Raw genomic sequence first — 19,119 nt, forward strand, 5'->3', positions numbered from 1 at the left:
TGGCATGATATTCTGTGATTACAGCATAGTTTGGAAACTCGACTGTAGCCACGATATTCGATTTCTATTCTATTGAAGGCCATTCTTTGATACTCGAGACATTGTAGCAGTCAAATAGCAAGAATTACAACTCGATTTTGTTGGATATGAAGCAATATGATGGGATAGAAAGGAAAGGGGCAATGCAGGGAACAACGCACGAGTTGGCTGGCAAGTCACAGTAACTTGATAGGCGGCATGGCAGCTGAACCAAGGAGTTAGGGTTCGGGAGGCTGGCGGCGGGATCCCTGGAATTTTGAATCTTAGCTAGCATGGCCCGGACCATGCGCTAACGACGCATCAAGCGATGATTGATGCTGCGATCCCCCCCCCAAAGACTGACTGTGTAAAGAGTCTTCTAAAGTAGAATCAAGAAATAACAATATTCAGTGGTTCTTTTCTATTCCTGTGTGGGCAGGTTTTTGAATTTAACAACATCATGGGCGCATCGCTTTAATCTTTGGTGATGTTTGCTACCCCGTACCGCACCAGCGATTGAGGTTTGAAAGGGCTTCGTTGGGAGTGGGGAGGACGGCACTTAGCGTGCGTTGCAGGGAAATTTCCCCGGCGTTGGAGCTCTTTGTGTGGATGGCCGTCGCCGCTTGGGATTCGCCAGCCTCCCTGCAAACACGCTATCACTGTTGATGCACATCATCCCCCTCCTTGCCGTCTCCCCTGAAAGTCTGCGGTCGCATTTTCAGCTCGCTCGCGAATGTGAGTGTTTCACCTCTTTCTTGAGGAAAACGCTCACCTCCAAGGCAAGAATCTTTGTCGCGAATTCCAGTCTTCTCTGCCGGCAATTGCCTGTCACTCGATCCTCAATTCCTCAATGGGCTCCTTGCACAACACAAAGCGAAGCAATTTACTCCGTACAAGGCCTGATTTAATGTTAGAAACTGCCGGAATGATCATCAAACTGCAAGAGAGGTGATCAAGAACAAGGACGCGTTTTGACATTCACTGTTTACCTGCCGGATCTCTCAATTAAAAATGGATTCAATCAAACAGGGACGTCAGTCCACTATAAACACAGGCTCTCCACCTGCGCACTTCAACCCTTCCAGGATGTCATCCAGTCGTCGAAAGCAGCTGAGTGAGCTCTCGCCATTACCCAAATCAGCATCCCTCACAGATCTAACTGTCATTGTGAGAAAGGCGGATCAATCACCCCGGAACGTACCATACATCGGCAACCAAGGCGTTCTTCTCTCCATGTGTCTAAGGCATCTGTGAATGGTGTTCATGCAGGTTGTACTTGTGTTAGCCCTATTTATGCAAAATTATCCATCTAACCACCTTCACAGATTACCGAGACATGTCCAATAGCCATTCTTCCCCAGGAGGCTACCGGCCAATTACGCCACGGAGTGAGATCTGACCTTGGAAATGACCCTTGTTGTATGGGAAGAAGAATGCTAACTGGAAATGAACCTGCTTAGGGGCTTGCTCTACCCCTCTCGGTGTTAATCCGAACTCTGCTCTCCTCAAAGATATGATCAACGAACGACGCGCAGCTCGTGGTACACGCCCATCAGGTTCATCAGAACATGGCAGCAATGACCGATCACCAAGTGTTACTGCAGACCCGTCAGGAAATTTGGCGACTTCTGAGAAGAGCTACAACATTCACAACCCCATCTCTGCCGGCCTGAAAGAACCAACAGACATGGGCCTCAGGGAAATGAACAAGGTGTGTTTCTGCTCGTATCTCTAAATTGTTGACAGATTTAAACTAACAATTGTATCCAGTACATATCGAAAATTAACAAGGAAATATTTGACTTGAAGCTCGAAATTGTCCACCGAATAGAACATATAAATACCTTGAAAAAGAAGCTGGAGCGAATACCTGAATTGGAAGAGCAAATCGAGAAACTAGAAGCCTCGCGTGTGGAATTACAGGAAGAGAATCAGAACCTTCAAAATGAGCTTGACAGGCGAGATCGAGGCCTGTATGAGGCAGTCGGGCTTATATGCGATTTAGAAAACAAAATTGAAGATATGGCAGCTGAAAGGGCTGAGGCGCCATCGACCCCCCACCCTTATCGTATCATTGAACCGGTTCCATATACCGAGGCTCTGGATGAGGGTCAAACGCCAAAGAACGCACCAATGATTGATGTACCGGACAGGACATCATCGCGTAGAGGGACAACCTCCGCAACGTCTCGCCGCTCGCGCGTCCTCTCTTTACGGCAGACGCGACGCCAACCGTCCTTCCTCCAAGATCAGACAGAAAGCACAAGTGCGTTGCGAAGCCTATATTTCGAGGATGTAAATAGCTCGCGGCGGTTTAGTATTTTTTCAGGCCACGAGTCGGAAGCATTGGATTCACCAAGGTTGAGTGCTCTTAGTGAGTGCAGCGATTTGAACCCGCCTCCAAGTCCTATAAAGCTAGGTCAACCTCAGATAGCGAATATGACACCTTCCCAAAATTCTACCCCATCCCCAGACACGGGAACGGTGAGACATCATGAGGCTATTGGCAGTAAGTTCTCGCGGATTGAGCAATGGATCCCAGCCCATTCGCCTCTACAGGTCACTCACGACCAGACCCCTACGAAGCCTGAAACACCAAGTTTCCACGGCTCATCTCGAAAACAACCAGCGCTTGGAGCTGCATTTGAAGCCAAACGTAATCCGTCCGGGTCAAAACCTCCACCCACCCGAGACAGTGCAACTTTTGGAGGACGGCTACCGCCCACCCCAGACACTATGAGCACTTCCTTCATCGACCCTCGGAATCGGTCTAATCCAAACATCATTGAGGAGCGAAGCATGTATGGGACTGCACGCATATTTTCTTCCGTAACCAGTGTGGCCTCCGTGGGTCGTCCTGGATCGGCTGGAGATATAACAACTCGCCCTAGCACCGCCGATACTGCTCTGCTTAACGGAGCTGAGTCTTGGAATTATCCTGATTTTGCAGCCGACCGTAACGCTCGACTCAACAGCTTGTTTCCTCCCCCAACCTATACTCGTCACTTATCCGAACCCCCCCCGGGTATGTATATCGACGAAAGTCACTATGACACGAAGAAGGGCGATTCTCTCCCGAGTGTGACGCCACCAAAATATGCTGCTTCTATAAAGTCGACAATGTCGGATTCGGCTATATCGCAGTTTTCGCGCAACAAAACTGTAACAAATTCGCATATCCTGTCTCCAGAGGATTGGTTGGAAGCCGCCTTACCCATCTCAAACGATGATATTGCCCGGGCAGACAAGCAGGCCGACGTGGAGCCAGAAGTTTATAAATCCGCGGAAGCATATGAATCCGGTGATCAGACTAATGCTGGACCTCCTACGACGCCTGTTAGTCGTATTCGGCATAAAAGACTGGCTTCAATGAACCCAAACGATATGCGCCGGCGTTTCACCTTCCGCATCTTCGGTCGTTCCAAAACCAACAGCCCCTTTTCTGCGGATCCGGATGCGGAAGAGACAGAACCTTATCGTGGAAGTCAAAATAAGCGGCCCGGTACCGCCCGCCGTCGTAGTATAAAATTCGATCCATTACCCACGACGCGAGATCGCCCTCTTTCCCTACATTCTGCTACAGGAGCCGAATTAGCTAAAAGACCACGCACATCCAACAGCATGGAGAATGTCAAGAACTTTCGCCGTGCACAGCACAGTGTTTTCTCCTGGTTTAAAGGCCCGAAAAATTCCAATGGTTCCGAAGCTTCAGGGAGATTGAATTCTCAGCCTCCTGGGCGACCAAATTCAGCATGCGAGATTAGAAATCGGTCTAGTGTTCAGTTGACTCCTAAACCTGGCACCTCAAATCACGCTTCGACTATGAAAAGTCGCTCTCGGCATCCACTTTCCGGGCAACTAACTTAAAAATTCACACTGTACAATGAACATGCAACCTTAATACTAACACTATGAGCCTGTTTCTGTCACTTGGCAATGATGCCTTGCTTTATTGATTGTTGTTCGAATGTGTATTTGTTTATCATGACTCTTCTGATGACATTCTACAAAATGCTATCACGCATACTATTGATGACTTGCTGCGAATATGCGAAATTATGCTAATTACATGAGTGCTTGTATTCTTATCGACTATTTTTTATTTATGAACTATTGATGACCTCCTTTGCGCTACTTCCTCTTACAACTGTACAATATATCCCTATGTTAAGCTCCCCTGCAGCATTGTTGAACTCCTTCTGGTACTTTGGAATGAGCCCTTCTGAATAAGTGCTGGCAGTATAATGCTGACACGATATTGTGATGCTACTACTGATGACTAGCTCAAGAAGCCTTGATCATAGAATTAATGGTTTAAGCCCACGAATACAAATTGATTTTATTATCATATTCAAATAAGGCATCCAGAGATTTTGACCTTTTGTAAATTTTGAAAATCAAAGCCCGACAGTTTAAATACCCGTTGTGTGATAATATACAGATGACGTCTAGTCCAGCTATGGGCCTAAGTTACTCGGTTTTACGCAAATCTCTTTTCAACTGTCTTCCAGTTGATAACATCCCAGATGGCACTGAAATATTCCGCCTTGCGGTTCTCGTATTGAAGGCTAGAAACCATAAGTCAGGGAAAGAGAATGATGAAAATGAATAAGGACGGGGAGAACTAACTAGTATGCGTGCTCCCAGGCATCGATTCCTAGAAGAGGGGAGAATTGTCCGACAACAGGATCTTGGTTCTGAAAAGAAGAAGGACTGTCAGCTCAAAACCACGAAGCGCCAACTTTAGAACATAGACCCGGAAAGGTCCACCCACAGCATAGGTCTTGATCATGATATCTCCAGTTTGCTTATCCTTGACCAGCCAGCCCCAGCCGCTTCCTTGGATTCCTGCCAGAGCCGCGTTGAACTTCTTCTTGAACTCTTCCAAGCTGCCATACTTGTCGTCAATAGCCTTTGCAAGCGGACCGCTTGGTGGCTCGCCGCCTCCGTTACTGCGTGGGGCAAGGTTCTCCCAGAAGAGGGAGTGGTTGGCGTGTCCACCGCCATGGAAGTTGGTCAAGAACTGCAATGAGACCTGGGATTGGATGTCTAATTTATCTTGGGCTTCGGCAAGCTTTTGGACAGCGTCGTTGTACGAGTTCACATAGGTTTGATGGTGTTTCTTGTGGTGGAGCTCCATGATTCTGCCGGAGATGGAGGGTTCAAGAGCTCCATAGTCATCTGTTTACTCGAAAGAAAGAGAGGAGTATTTAGCATCCCCTGGCTTTGATCAACAGGGGTGACAGTGGCATAGTGAGATTCGGAGCAGGTATCGGTGCACTTCAAAACATACAGGGCAGATCAGGAAGTGTGGCCTTCGCAGCGAAGAAGCGAGAGCCAGCGATCCCTGAGAGGCCAGCTCTGCTGGCACGGACTGTGGAGATGCCGGCACGCAGAGCGCTGATGGGCAGCGAGGAGCGGAGAGCGGTTGTAGCCATCGTGATTGTGAGAGACAGTCTTCTCGGTAAATTTTTCGTTAAGAATCAGAATGTGAAACTTCTTGACGCAGCACCATCAATGAAGCAGGAAATGCTATATGAGAGCAAAATACGAGTATACAGGAGAAATTGAACCTTTTTATACCCGGGCAGAAGGATTCAAGGAAATGTTATGACAGAGTTCGGCCAGTCGCTCAGAAATCCGGGCAGAAAGGGCAACAGCGGATGGTCAGTGTTTACTAATCCCCGTGCCTACCTTCATCAGTAAGCTGGGTCTTGGCAAAACGTCATTGTCGCCCCACCTGCGATTATCTAATGATGTGCTTATGTAATTCATACCGCCTTCCCCAAAGGGGCAATGCTGGACTCTTTTGAATGAAGAAGAACAGCGACAGCAGGCAGACAATCAACGCCCTGAGGAAGCCCCTGATGGGACGGCGATGATACTAGGATAGAAGACGGAGCTTTTCTTTCTCTTGAGCTTGCTGCTTATGTTTTCTTAATCAGTGGTAGTTGGTTAACTAGCTGCCACAAAACCATGGAGTCGACATATCGCCCGTCCTTTGGCCATAAACGAAAGATAAACGACATTGAATCTGAAGAAGAAGAGAACTACAGACCTGCATTCGGCTTTCAGAAGTTTGCTTCAGCTTCGTCAAGATCCCCCTCTCCTCCCGCCGCCACGAAGCCCGCGAATCGCCCGTCATGGCGCAACCAGAATACCTCCTCTCCGAAACCAGGCCCCGGCGGGAAGCCGTCGTCCATGGGCGGAAACTCCTTTGCCGCCCGAATGATGGCAAAGATGGGTTACGTCGAAGGTCAGGGTCTCGGTGCAACCGGTCAGGGTATTGTTAATCCTGTTGAACATGTTTTGAGACCACAGGGTATCGGTTTGGGAGCTGTTAGAGAAAGGTCTAAACAGGCGAGAGAGGAGGCCAAACGTGAAGCCACCAGAAGAGGCGAAGTTTTAGAAGACAGCTCAGATGAGGTGCTGGCCAGGCGCCAGAAACGGAGAGAAGCACGTAGGCTAGGGGCTGAAGGTACTAGTGGCACGAGCACACCCAGAGGTGCTCCGAAACAGAAGTATAGAACGGCGCGAGAACTCGAAACGGATACAGCTGGTCTGGAAATCCCCAACGTTTTGAAATCCCTAATTGATGCGACGGGAAAGGAACCAAAGCTGTTAACATCCACAGCTGGCTTGATGACACAATTGGACTTTGTTAGCGCAGAGGAATCTGAAGCCCTCAAGATCGCGCAAAGAGCGCGGAATGAGCTGGAAGCATTCGCCGATGAATGGAAAAGCATCGAGGAGAGAAAAAAGTTTGTCGAGTTCGAGAAAGCCCAAGTAGCAGAAGAGATAGATACGACGCAGAAGAAGATTGAGCAAATGTCGTCACTGAAATCAGCGGTCCAGGCTTTGGAGAATATGAGCCTCGAGGATACGCTTGATGATCGATGGGAAAAAACAACGAAGATCCTAGAAGATATCGAATCTCGATATCAAGACGTCCTTGTTGAGTACGGGCTGCCTAAAATTGCCGTTGCTGCTATCCAACCTCTTTTCCGGCAATCTATGGAGGAATGGGAACCACTCAACAGACCAGACTACCTTGTCTCAAATATTCGACGACTATATCGACTTATGAATGCGAAAGAGCATGACCCGGACGAAGAGTATGAACTTCACGCTCGGCAGTCCACAACTTTATACGAGACTCTATTTTATACTATTTGGCTACCTCGCGTTCGCTCTGCCCTTGTCAATGATTGGAATGTACAGGATCCAGCCCCAGCCACATCGTTGATCGACTCCTGGAAAGATATGCTGCCCGAATTTGTCCTCTCAAACCTTCTTGATCAAGTCATTGTTCCCAAACTTAGTACCGCAATAAAAGGTTGGAGACCTAAGAGGGGAAGTAGGCACGAGTCGTCGGAACAATTCCCTTGGTTCCTTTTTGATTGGTTACGTTATTTGGGTGACCATCATACTGATCCAAAAGCGCCCAGTGGCATTTTATCGGATACAAAGCGCAAGTTCCGCAGCGTCTTGGACAAGTGGGACCTTAGAAAAGGACTACTCAAGGATATCGACTTGTGGAAGGATGTTCTTGGTTCCGAATTTGATACGGCTCTTAGGAATCACCTCTTACCCAGATTAGCAAGGCATTTACGCGAAAACTTCGAGGTTAACCCCCAAGATCAGGACCTGACAACCTTCGAAGATGTGATGGCATGGAGACGTTATTTCAAACCAAACGTGTTCGCTCTCCTTCTCTGCGCCGAATTCTTCCCCAAATGGCACTCAATATTACACCTCTGGTTAACCTCTGATCCTAACTACGAAGAAGTCGGGCAGTGGTTTACGTGGTGGAAGTCGCAGATACCAGAAGAAATCAATGCTATAGACGACGTCATTGAAGAGTGGAATGGGGGACTTGAAATGATGAACCAAGCACTTGATCTTGGTGACAAAGCGAAAACAGAACTGCCACCACCCAAATCTAGCAAAGAGCAACAACATCATCTCCAGAAAGAGATCCACGGAAGACACCATGTCCCTAAAGAGCCATCACCTCAACCCTCTCGTCGAGCAAAACAAATCGAAGAACCCACATTTAAGGATATTCTCGAAGAATGGTGCGCTGACGAGGGCCTACTCATCGTTCCACTTCGCGAAGCACATGTTCAAACTGGACTACCGCTATTTAGAATAACTGCTAGCGCGAGCGGGAAAGGAGGCGTGTTAGTGTATCTGAAAGGAGACGTGGTATGGGCACAGAATAGGAAAACAAAGGACGTGTGGGAGCCAGTGGGTTTAGATGCCGGACTTGTTGCGAAGGCAGAGGGGAAATAATATCGCTGTTTTTATAGTTTGAGGAGAGCACCTTCGACAATGCATGCTTAGTGGATAATTTAGAGCAATGAGGTCTATAATCCATATCACAGTTCCGAGGAGAGTTTGCATGAGGTCCCGACTTGCCCTTTGCCCGTCATCCAACACCGGGCGTGTGCTCCCATTCCTTATTTACACCTAAAACACCAAAAAAGGATACATATGATCATGAAATTGAACCAACCAAAACCGGCTACTTATGTAGCTACAAAGTAAACAATACGCAATAGAAAAAGCAAAGGGATTCCCATAACATAGAATACCCAATTCGTCTCGACTCTCTGAGAGACCGGGATATAATGGAAAATATTTTCACAACGCTCATAAATATATTAGCATTAACATGTAGAACGAAAATAACCTTCTTGGGTTATGCATCCAATTTTTTGGATTGCATATGGAACTGTGAGGCATCAGGAATTTAACCTTTTGCAAGATATTTTTCATTAAAAGCATTGACAGCTGAAAATCACCAATTAGTAAAAGTCCGTTTCTCGTAACAGAGATATACTTACCAATGGCGATTTGTTTATACAGCCAATTCCTTGAACTCTCTTCCTGTACAGGTATAAAGGGACCGTTAGCTCCACCCTTCAAGGTAATGCTCATTCCCGTTCTTTCTTTCGAAATTTTCTGGATGTCGGTTAACTTGATGTCCCATTCAGTCGCTAATTTCTTCGACCTGACGAGCATGATGCGGTTGTAGGTTAGCAGAACCAGCATATCCTTTCCAGTGAATTCCAGGTGTGCAATGTAATCTTCGTTGAAGTATTTGCCGTCATCCGTAGTTTTGAGCCAGAATTGCCCAAGAGCTTCTCGCTGAGAATATGGCCGGACAATGCCATCCATGGCAATGAATCGAGTAAGACGGACACGATCCAGGCCTTCAGGGTCGAAGACGGTGGTCGTGTTTCGAACACCTTCAGCGAGATCTACAAATTAACGTTAGTGGGAAATGGGAATAAGTGAACATCGAGATAACGTACTGGAAGCGAGGTCAAATGCGCCAATTGCTGGCTTCGTTGCCAGACCCCACACTCCTTTTGCAACACCTTTCATAAAGCCAGGGAATCCTTCTTTCTCAGCACCTTCTAGTGGATGGCGGGCTAAGCCTCCAATACCACTAGCCATGCTCGAAGCGAATGCACTTCCACCAGCCGTAATACCATAAAGGGCATGTTTGGGCCTGTTTCGAGCTTTTGACATTCGCCTTTGATCCTGGAACTCCTTATCCAACGTTGCAGCGGCAAGACCTTTTGAAACGCTTCCAGTGAACTTGGTAAGACTGTCAGATAGCCCAAATACAGACTTCTTAACAAACGACGTAGCACCCTTAGCGATGCCTAGGCCAAGCTCATTTGGTCGATCAGCTACTAGTCCCTGGTATGGTTCGTAGAATATATCTGCAACGCCAGAGCTAACTGTATTGAACAAACCAACAGGGTTACCCAAGAAATCGGCGGAACCCAGTACAATATGTACTTGTCTCAGGAAGTCTTGAGTATAATGATTGGTGATATTTGTCACGAGGGTAGGGAGAGATATCCTGGCATTCTCCAGGATCAGCGCATTTAATCGAACTGGAGCATCGTTAACATTGCCGATGGACATAGTCATCACGTTGACAAAGAACATTAACGGGTTGGAAGACTCGACTGTGTCTTCCACATTGACACGCTCGGTACGCACGAATGACAGATCTAACTGCATTGGTTGTATGTGGAGTAATTCGAAGTAGACACCCGTGCCTTGGTCTTCTCCTTTAGGCTCTGGAAACCCGAGTTCCTCACCGAACTGCGTTTGGTGGTCGTCCATCAATAGTGTATCCTGGACCTTCACAAAATCAAGCATGGCAAAGATGAAGTCTTCATCGAGTTCCAAAGTCATCTGCTGTAAGAGGACGGAGGCATACTTGATATAAAGCACTCCATAAGAATCATCCTTTACACGAGTAATTCTCGCGTTGAAAATTGGATGGGCCTCCATTTCTCTCCCGGTTTTCGGAACGACACTTGGATAAAGTAGAATCGGGAATATGCCACCGTAAAGCTGATTATCAATTTGAATCCATTTGATTGTAGTGCCAACAGTTTGATAAAGCTTCGATTCACTGAAGTTAACTTCGATATCGCGGAATGTGACATAGACGAGCTCCTTAAGCTTTTTGTTGATTAATGAAATTCCTATTCCGCTTAATCGTAGCTGAGCCTTAAAAGTGACATCTGTATTAACATGCTTGACTTCGAATCCCGTGGAGATGCTGCTTTGCGAAGCTGTTGGCTTTTGTTGACGGTAAATACTCCTGGATGGTCTGTAATTTGACAGCACAAGTATCTGTGCTGGACCTTCAGCTTCGATTCGCAGGTCGATGATCTTCGGCTGGACGTCCTCTTGGGACGGTGGAACTCTCATGGGTATCAAGTTACCAATCTCAGTAAGCTTGATATATCTTTCCTTTCCGCGGCAAACGAGGACCAGTGTTTTATTCTTAGAAGCTGGATAGTCCCAAGCATATGGCATAATGCTTCGTGGGGGAAGCCGATAACGAATGGGCCTCCAACCACTACTTCGGTCTTCTTCGTCTTCCGCCACATTTGGGTTCTACACGCCGTTAGTAGAGTGGCTCCACTCAAAATCAGGGAATCGGGACTTACAGCTTGATAAAATAGGAATTCACAGTCACTCTCATTACGCATTGAAAATGGCCAATGCCGAGTCTCCATACTTATATGCAAAAATATCGTCGCTGCCTCCATGAGAATCTCTATCCTCAGGAGCCTCTGGCGTTGGCTTGCCTTGGCAAGCTTCACATATACAGTTCCCAGATCGGAGATATTAAACGGAGACGCCCATTGGTTGTTCACACCAGGGAAACACAGACACAACTGCTTCTCGGCATTTTGCCGAAGGAAATGCAGCGGAACAAGGTCGCCAGACTTTAACCTAAGAACATTGGAGGACCCCGGCTCGCGAGCAACAAGATCTTCGCCTAGCTTGTTGTTAAGAATGAAGCGGGGAGCGATTGTCACAACCTTCGTGATTTTATATTTGCCGGTGCCTTCTTCGACAGACACTCCAGCATGATATTCCGTTTTGCCGCTTGCGGAGGGGAACAGTACTTCAAAGGTACTTCCAATCGCCTCTAAACTTTGAGGCTTGCTCCACGATGAGCCTTCAACTTTGATAATGGATCGATTTTTGCGGTCATTCGTAGCATATGAGTACATATACGGAACGGCTTTTCGAACACCGCTAGATGAGTCCGTTCTAATTGCACGGCCCGCTGATGTCCTGGTAGATTGGAACATACTCTTGCTCTGGATGTTTATATCCAAACCCGTCCTATTTAGAATAAGATAAGGGCTATAAACGGATACTTTGAACGACCCGCCGCTATCTGGAATTGCAAAGTAATGGAGCCCCAGTTTGAGTTCAACTCCTTTGTCGTCTTGGATGGACAGAGTGTGCTCCTTACGGAAATCATCCTGAGGAGTTCCATTTATAATTGCGAATTCGCATTGCCGGAATTCCGTATCTTCCATGTCTATACTGAGAAGCAGTAGGTGAGACAGCTCAACCACGTGGACAGGACTAGTTCCTCCCTTCCGAAGGAAGTTTGTCCAATCTTTACGTGTATTCCTGTCGTATATGCGATACTTGAAGTCGTATGGAAGGAGATTCTGGATTTCAAGCGGGGCCGAAAGTCGAATGCGCATATAAGGGTATACATTGTGAATCGGATCATTCTTGTCAAACGTGGCATGCATCCTAAAATAGAATGGAGGGGCTTGCTGCCCACTCTCGCTGTTGCACTTGAGAGATTTCGTAGGAAGTTTCAAAAGATCCCTCCAAAACAGGCTTTCTGTTGACCAGTCGTAGCCAAAGCCCTGATCTGGTCGAACGAGAAGTGAACGCATATATGCCGCACCAATAGGAGCTGGTCGACTATCTCCAGGAAGGATCTTTTCTATCTTCAACAGATGTCCTTCTTCCGGACTGAATACGCCAATTTCTAGAGGTATTTGTGTCTTGTTTTCGACCAGAAGTGGAGACCGGAAGGTTATATATTTAACGTAGTCAGATCCAAGACTGATTTCCACTAGTAATCGGTGCAAAACCCTATCTTGCTTCGGTTTCAGGTTATATAGCGTCTCCCCTTCGCGGATGAGAGGAATGCGGTTAATGCTGTCAAATCCACTACCTTCCAATTTAACTCCAACCATACCAACACTGCCCTCTGGAGCCAGGCTCTCACGCATGGTGGTAGGATCTTCGAATCTCCAGGGCCGCTCTTCACCATCGCTCAGGAGCGCAGCTGGACCCTCTTCACCGTTTCCGAGGTCTGCCCATACCTGAAGGTCAAATCCGGTATGATTGCGAATTCTATAAGGCGCGTCTGCCCCCCTTGGTTTTGAAAGGACGTCCTCGGTAGTGGATACGGACTGAAGGGTTTTGTTCACCAATGCGATAGTAGCAGATGTCACAGTAAGCTCCATAGTTTTGTGCGAATATGCTTCAACTGATAGGACATCCGGAGCTATCTCCTTTGACATATGGAATCCTAGTTGCCATGGCTCAATCAACGGTTCCCAGGCAGATTTCGAGAAATTGTAGACATTGATAAGGGTATCCAATGTAGTATCCGCACTCATGTTTCCGGACCAGTCGCGAACATCTACATTAAACTGGTTTACCCTCCAGTCAACAAGTGGGAGCATATGCAAATCACCAATGAGTATCACTCGCACACCATCAATCTGAACAGACATTTCCTCCTTCTTCATGATCGCTGACTGTTGCACGGCTGGCTTGGGTGCAGTATTTGGGCATAATGCAACTTGGCCGGCACTGAAAGATTGACCCCTTGATCTCCTCCTAGCATGAGAGGCATCTTTAGATGTTGGCTTTTTATCCTTACTATCAGTCGTTGACGGTGAAGTGTTCATCTCAGAAACTTTGTTCATGATCTGGAGGGCAAGAACGATATCTCGAGGCGACAGGCGAAGAATCAATGGGTCAACATGAACATCGATCCTCGTCATTGTACACCCGCGTCCTTTCGATCGAATATCCATTGATAGTTCCAACGTGAAGTCATCAAGTATTCTGAGTCTACTCGTCTCGAATTTGTCCATTCGGCATAGGAACATTCCAATCTTTGATATTTGTAAAGTAGACGCATTTTGTTGAGAGTAGAGCACTTGTTTCGTGCCCAAAACTATGGCTTCGGAGTTCGAGATTGTGGGATTTGCGACCAAGATCGCCTGGGCATCCACAATATTCACCCGAAAGGCTATCGGTATCGGCGTATCCTCCGCTTTAACTTCAGTGGTATTCGATAACACATCCTTTCCACTGACTGCAACATCGTCAGAGCTAAGTACGTCCTGGGCTTCTTCGTCAGAGTACTCTGAAAGTTCATCAACGGGTTCTGACTCGGGTGGAAAAGCTGCAGAGACGAACGATTGCAGGGCGAAGAGGTAATCCAGAGCAAAGATAACCCTCGGGCTGTCAATGGTTAGCATTGCTATGATCTTTCGCTCCGCACCGCCGGTCATTGACAAGCTGGCCATGAACTGCTGTTGCACATCTGTGTTAATCAAGGACATGATCTTGCGGTACCGATTGGTCTCGTTCTTGCGACTATCCCGCACGTTAAACGAGTGGATTAACAATTCGGTCTCAAGAGATCCGTCGCTCAACATCTGAAGCTTGACATTGGTATTGCTGAGGAAGAATTTTGAAAGGCTGGCATCGTCGAGTGAACCTACAGGCTCGTTCTCTTTAGCCAGTATCAATTCTAGGCCAAGAGTATCCACTTTGAACGCAAAATCAAGTTGTACCCAGGTATCCGGCTCTGGCCTGATTTCCGGGGCCAAGTTTGGCACACTCTGAGATTCTTTCGATTCAGACAAAGGCTCATCCGACTGTGCTTCACCACCTGTGAGGCCCGGAAGCGCCTCCGCTGCTTCTTGCTCTTGTTGATCTTGGTCTGGGGTTAATGCTGCAGGAATAGTCCTTGAGAGCTCAGTCAGGAGTTTCAGTTGCATCTGGGATATCCTCAAATTAATAGGCGACATTAAGCCTTCGACCTTTATATCTGGGCGAGAGATATTCGCCTGATGAACCAAATATTGAATATTGAAGTCTAGATCAACTTTCTCGATCATCTCCAGTTCCTCAGAGTGTTCATCTGAGTAATAGAAATTAGAAGTTAGGCGGATGTGTCTGATACCCGCAGAAACACAGTTGAGGTTGGCTGATGCATCTCCTTCAGTCAGTTTCTCGAATTTGTTGTTGGCATATATTTCCCCTAAATGTGCTGTGACGAAGTCTCTAGGACGATCATTTTCGGTAATCCGCGGGAACACCAGAATAGGTGTCATCACAACAATATCGAAACGCATCAACGACGCAGTCTCTTGTATTTGACTCGCTTGATTTGCTGCAGCCTGGCGGGCAGCATTGAAAATGGCTTGCATCTTTCCAAACTTCACGAGGAAATTAATTATCCTTCGATAGGGCTCCTCGATGAAATTGATTTTGATGGAGCCCGATCGGAGCATCACCTCAGAGCTATAGCCAGGATAATCTGCTTGATTAGGATCGAACGTTTGATAGCGGAAATCGGCAAAGTCATCGCCTTCTATACTCAAAAGACGGGTGGTGGTTTCACCGATGTCGTTGAACATGGTAAGGCTGCCCATTCTACCTTTGACGGTGAGAGATTCACCAGCAACAAATATTCCAACATCAGCCGTATTCAAACTCAATGTTGCAAGGCGGACGCCATCTTCATTAAATATCAGGGCTATACTCTCCAATCGAGAATTAATTCGTATTCTGCCTGGACCAGGTTCTACCCGAGCACCTCCTTCGCTTCGTTCTATTGCTTTTTGGTCAGAGATCGGAGCCTGATTTCGTTGCTCTGGGTTCGTAAATGTTATTAATATAAAGTCAAGCAGTGTCAAGAGAGTCTTTCTGGTCACAATCAGGTTGATTGTGGAAATAGAAAGGTCTAGGTTCATTTCAGTGCCTTCATAAACCTTCAAGAACTCTGGAGATTGCGGGTTGACTCGTATAAACTTAAGCTGGAACAAATCTTTTCCTTCTGTGGCATTGAATCCTTTCGAGGATATGATCTGCTTGAACTCGGGCGGTGCATCCTGCTCGATATGGTCGTCCACAACAAGGGACTTCAGCACGATCTCCGCCACCATATCATAAGGCCGAAGGTAATAATCCAATTGAAAGTGTTCAGCTACTAGCTCAACTAACAGCGTATCTTTCGTCTCGTCTCTAAGATCGGATCGATAAAGAGAGCCCCTGAGTCGATCCACGGTAAATTTGAACTCGAACATACGCTGGTGATTATTAACCGGTCGTTTCGCTGGTTTCTGAACCGTCTTGTCTCCCGTATCATCAACATCTGATTCGGAATCTTGCTCCACGATCGGAACTTCTTTGCTTGTCAGCTGCACTGAAGACGACCTGACCCGTGTATCCGGAACCTCAGAAATGGTCTTAATCTTTTCATCACTGCTATCCGCCTCGCTGTCATCATCGAAATGTGGAATTGCGATATCAATTAACTTCATTAGGTGCTTATACTTCGTGTCTGACATCGAGGCATGCAGCTCTGGCAATCGACCTGAAAGACGGGTTCTGGTAAGGTCCGTCGACTTGGGCACAATGCATAGTTCAAGCACAAAATCGATGTTGATCCTATCCATGATGTGAAAGTTTCGTGACTCGGCGCCAGGAACGAGCTGCGATTTAGTCGTTTCGATCCCAGGGCCGATCAATACCTGAGTCGAATGGAGTTTGAGCAGGAATCTATCGTACATCAGATTTTGAAGCTGCTCGTAATCCTGGTCACTGTAGTCTGCCCCATGTTTCCCTTGAACCATTTTAATTGTCTCCTTGTCGACAAGTTCGCTCCGGACACAAACGTTACCGGCGTCGAGAATCAAGCAAGTAGAGCTTTCGGCTGTAATGCTCTCAGGAATAATGATTACTGGCGCTTGAATATCAAGCTGAGCGTTGATGGTTTTGTGCTCTTCTAGTGCAAATTCCAGGCCTGCTCGAGTTTGTTGACGAATTTCCTCGACCGTCGCTCCAGCAGTTTCCAGAAGCGCACCAATCGACTCCATGTGGCGCTCAGGGGGACGGAAGAAATTCACAACTTCAACTAGTACCCGAGGATTATAAATAACTTCAATGCTCTTGAGCTTCATTGTGAGAGCGGAGTCTGCAGATCCGTCAAGGGGATTTGTTTCGAATTGTAAGTAGAACAGGCTATCTTCGATCTCTTCCGCTTCCGCTACGGACCCAAGACTTTCAAGATCAGGGGAGTCGGCCTCACCATGAGCAGCAGCATCCTTTACTCCAATTATCTGGGGGAAAAGAGTACCCTCAGTGGTGCTATCGAATAATCGTAAACCCCCGAGGTTGATTTGTGCGAGGAAGGAATCATGCCTCTGTAATGCCTTGGCCTTAAAATTATCAAAGACCAGCTTCAGGACCTCATCAGTTTTCCCATTGCGGTTTCGATTCAAAGTAAAGCTACCGGCCCTGAGGCTAGACTCGATTAAGAGTTTCACAGACTCCCGAGGGACATCGATGGATTGACTGATCGCACGTTTCTCGTCCCAGTCAATCGCATCATATAGCTCTTTTCGCTGTTCTTCAGTCATCGCGTTTTCATCCTCAGTTTCTTCCTTCTTAGAGCCCCAGATCCATTCGGACCATGACTGAGGCTTCGGCTGTTTCGGAGCGATAATATTCTCTTTTCTGAGCTGATGCCTTCCCAGAGAACGCCAGAACTTCAGATCCTCATATGTTGACTTTTCTTCCAATCGTTTTAAATCAGCCTCTTCCTCCGTAGAAAGAGCTATATTCCTTTTCTGTTTCTTAAACAATTCGATGTATCGTATACGGTCATCCCTTCGCTCTTTGATATACTCCCATGTCCACCGCCTGTTTCTCTCATGGATTTTGGTAAGGACGGCATTCCCTGCGAATCTGAACCATGCACGAGGGTCCTCCGTCGGGCGACATTTCGGCTGAAGTCTTTTGTATTCTCGATGGCGAATGAAATAGTGAAAGAGGTCAACAAGCATTAACGCATCACGATATTGGTAATCGTCTAAGACAAAACCAAGTTCATCAAATATCAATCTCGCCTTCGCCCTTGGCCGATCGGTACTTAAAGTCTTATCCAATTCGAGTCCTGCCTTCCCGCTAACTGGTTTCAATATATACTGGCCATTATCGCGGGAGTCGATTGCCTGGCGGAATTTCTCGACTAACTCTTCGTGAGACACAGTATGTGATTCACCGCCGCCGCTACTTCCAGAGCTAAATAACTCCGCATCCGTATTCCAGTAGACAGCCAAAGCACCCAAAACAGCCAGTTTATGGCTTGTTTCAGAGGTTGACTGGATAAAGGTAGGTCTCCATTCGGAATCAGTGCTCACTGCGCTGAGCTCTTTGAGAGTAAGGCCCAAGGCAAAGGGATGTCCAGGCACAGCTATAGAGTCTTCGTAGCGAAAGTGTACGTTCTTAATGACCACCTGGATGTTATCAATAATAGCTGTCACCAAACTCTGCATGAAACTCTGGTTTTTCATTTGTTCCTCTTTGCTCATGCTTTCTGAGTGCTGATCCCTAAGAAGCTCAGCGCTCTCCAGCTTCTCCATCTTTATCTCGTGTTCTCGTCTTTTCTCCTCCTCTGGGTCGTAGCTGGAGTCCTCCTTCGGCGCCGCCAGTAGAAAAACATCTTCGATCTCAATCTTCACAGGCTTCCCTCTTAAATTGGACCAAGGAATGGATAGGGTAAGTTCGCCAAGGTGGCCTTCGACGACGTTCAGAGGGAGGTGGAGTTGGTCCAAGGCCTCGCGGCGTAGCTCGAGGTTTCGTAATTTCACATCTCCGGACCAGATGCCAACGTTAAGCTGCCCCGCATCGAAATTCTTAACGTACATGCCCAGGAACCTGTTGAGCAGGTTCGCAACGAGGCCTTCCAACATCTTGAAATATTTAGACTAGTCAAGGGACAGGAATCATCTGGTCAATCGGGAATTCTGCAGGCAAGGTACGATCGAAATCTGTCGAAATCTTTAGTTTCAAGAGATAGAACCGTGGGGCAATGTTTGAATCCGCAGTTGAAGTAGGAGTTTCTACAGGGCGGCGACAGTTAGTTTTAGCGATCTCAGATGTCAAAAGGCAATTGCTGCAGGGGGAAGAGAATCAATGACACAAGTGCAGGCCTATCTCCATTTACCTACCATACCACCATGTCTTCCCTATCGATCCAGGGCGCACACAAAGCAACATGCAACACCTACTGCAATTCGTATTAAAGAAGCCCAGTTTTATTAATTTCGGAATGGTGATGGCAATTATAAGTGATGGCTTAAGTGGAACAACAACATGCTTTATTGAATTAAGCTGAATGAATGTTGGGCAGACATTGCCTGTGCGAGGAGCTTTCTACCCCAGAGGATGTTGAGCTTGGTGACGTAAATTGCGGCGGCGGCCCCAGGTTGGAAGTCAGCCCGGTATTCGCACCCCCCGTTGACTGGTAAACCGGCAGATGATGTTGTTGCCATTGGGTCATTGGTCGAAGCTTGGTCGGAGTGTGCGTGGTAATAGTCGATAATATATGTGTGTATAAATGAACCATCTCCGCTTGAGGATTTGGGCGGGAGCATGAGGGATTATCGGACGGGGTGTGATTTTGAAAGGAGTGAAAAGCACAACAGT

At 47.1% G+C, this 19,119-nt stretch overlaps 4 protein-coding genes across 4 annotated transcripts; 2 read left to right on the top strand and 2 right to left on the bottom strand.

The window, feature by feature from the left end:
* Positions 1-1,029: 1,029 nt before the first annotated feature.
* Positions 1,030-3,885, top strand: CIMG_01588 (uncharacterized protein; the record flags this gene model as incomplete). Its single annotated transcript, XM_001247816.2, has 5 exons — positions 1,030-1,132; positions 1,195-1,287; positions 1,344-1,406; positions 1,479-1,729; positions 1,789-3,885. 5 exons carry the CDS (start codon positions 1,030-1,032, stop codon positions 3,883-3,885), a joined length of 2,607 nt encoding a protein of 868 aa, XP_001247817.2.
* A 506-nt stretch (positions 3,886-4,391) lies between these two features.
* Positions 4,392-5,671, bottom strand: CIMG_01587 (superoxide dismutase). The gene is made up of 4 exons (XM_001247815.2): positions 5,312-5,671; positions 4,793-5,199; positions 4,648-4,715; positions 4,392-4,586 (listed from the first exon to the last, which is right to left on the bottom strand). The coding sequence occupies exons 1-4, from the start codon at positions 5,454-5,456 to the stop codon at positions 4,499-4,501; spliced, it is 708 nt and encodes a 235-aa protein (XP_001247816.1). The 5' UTR covers positions 5,457-5,671; the 3' UTR covers positions 4,392-4,498.
* Positions 5,672-5,994: 323 nt separating this feature from the next.
* CIMG_01586 (G-patch domain-containing protein) lies at positions 5,995-8,313 on the top strand (the record flags this gene model as incomplete). Its single annotated transcript, XM_001247814.1, has 1 exon — positions 5,995-8,313. One exon carries the CDS (start codon positions 5,995-5,997, stop codon positions 8,311-8,313), a length of 2,319 nt encoding a protein of 772 aa, XP_001247815.1.
* A 330-nt stretch (positions 8,314-8,643) lies between these two features.
* On the bottom strand, positions 8,644-18,818 carry CIMG_01585 (vacuolar protein sorting-associated protein vps13). Its single transcript, XM_001247813.2, has 4 exons — positions 11,007-18,818; positions 9,339-10,953; positions 8,868-9,284; positions 8,644-8,814 (listed from the first exon to the last, which is right to left on the bottom strand). The coding sequence occupies exons 1-4, from the start codon at positions 18,381-18,383 to the stop codon at positions 8,774-8,776; spliced, it is 9,450 nt and encodes a 3,149-aa protein (XP_001247814.1). The 5' UTR covers positions 18,384-18,818; the 3' UTR covers positions 8,644-8,773.
* Positions 18,819-19,119: the final 301 nt, after the last annotated feature.

This window comes from Coccidioides immitis, assembly GCF_000149335.2.
Source record: "Coccidioides immitis RS genomic scaffold supercont3.1, whole genome shotgun sequence".
NCBI lineage: Eukaryota > Fungi > Ascomycota > Eurotiomycetes > Onygenales > Onygenaceae > Coccidioides > Coccidioides immitis.

Bases quoted from the DNA above. Each gene is read 5' to 3' on its own strand.
- CIMG_01587 (XM_001247815.2), bottom strand. From the start codon at position 5,456: ATGGCTACAACCGCTCTCCGCTCCTCGCTGCCCATCAGCGCTCTGCGT. The intron at 5,200-5,311 runs GTATGTTTTGAA...TCGAGTAAACAG, and splicing joins CACACTTCCTGATCTGCCCT to ATGACTATGGAGCTCTTGAA. The intron at 4,716-4,792 runs GTGGGTGGACCT...TCTTCTTTTCAG, and splicing joins TCATGATCAAGACCTATGCT to AACCAAGATCCTGTTGTCGG.
- CIMG_01585 (XM_001247813.2), bottom strand. From the start codon at position 18,383: ATGTTGGAAGGCCTCGTTGCGAACCTGCTCAACAGGTTCCTGGGCATG. The intron at 9,285-9,338 runs GTACGTTATCTC...GTTAATTTGTAG, and splicing joins CGCATTTGACCTCGCTTCCA to ATCTCGCTGAAGGTGTTCGA. The intron at 8,815-8,867 runs GTAAGTATATCT...GGTGATTTTCAG, and splicing joins GTATAAACAAATCGCCATTG to CTGTCAATGCTTTTAATGAA.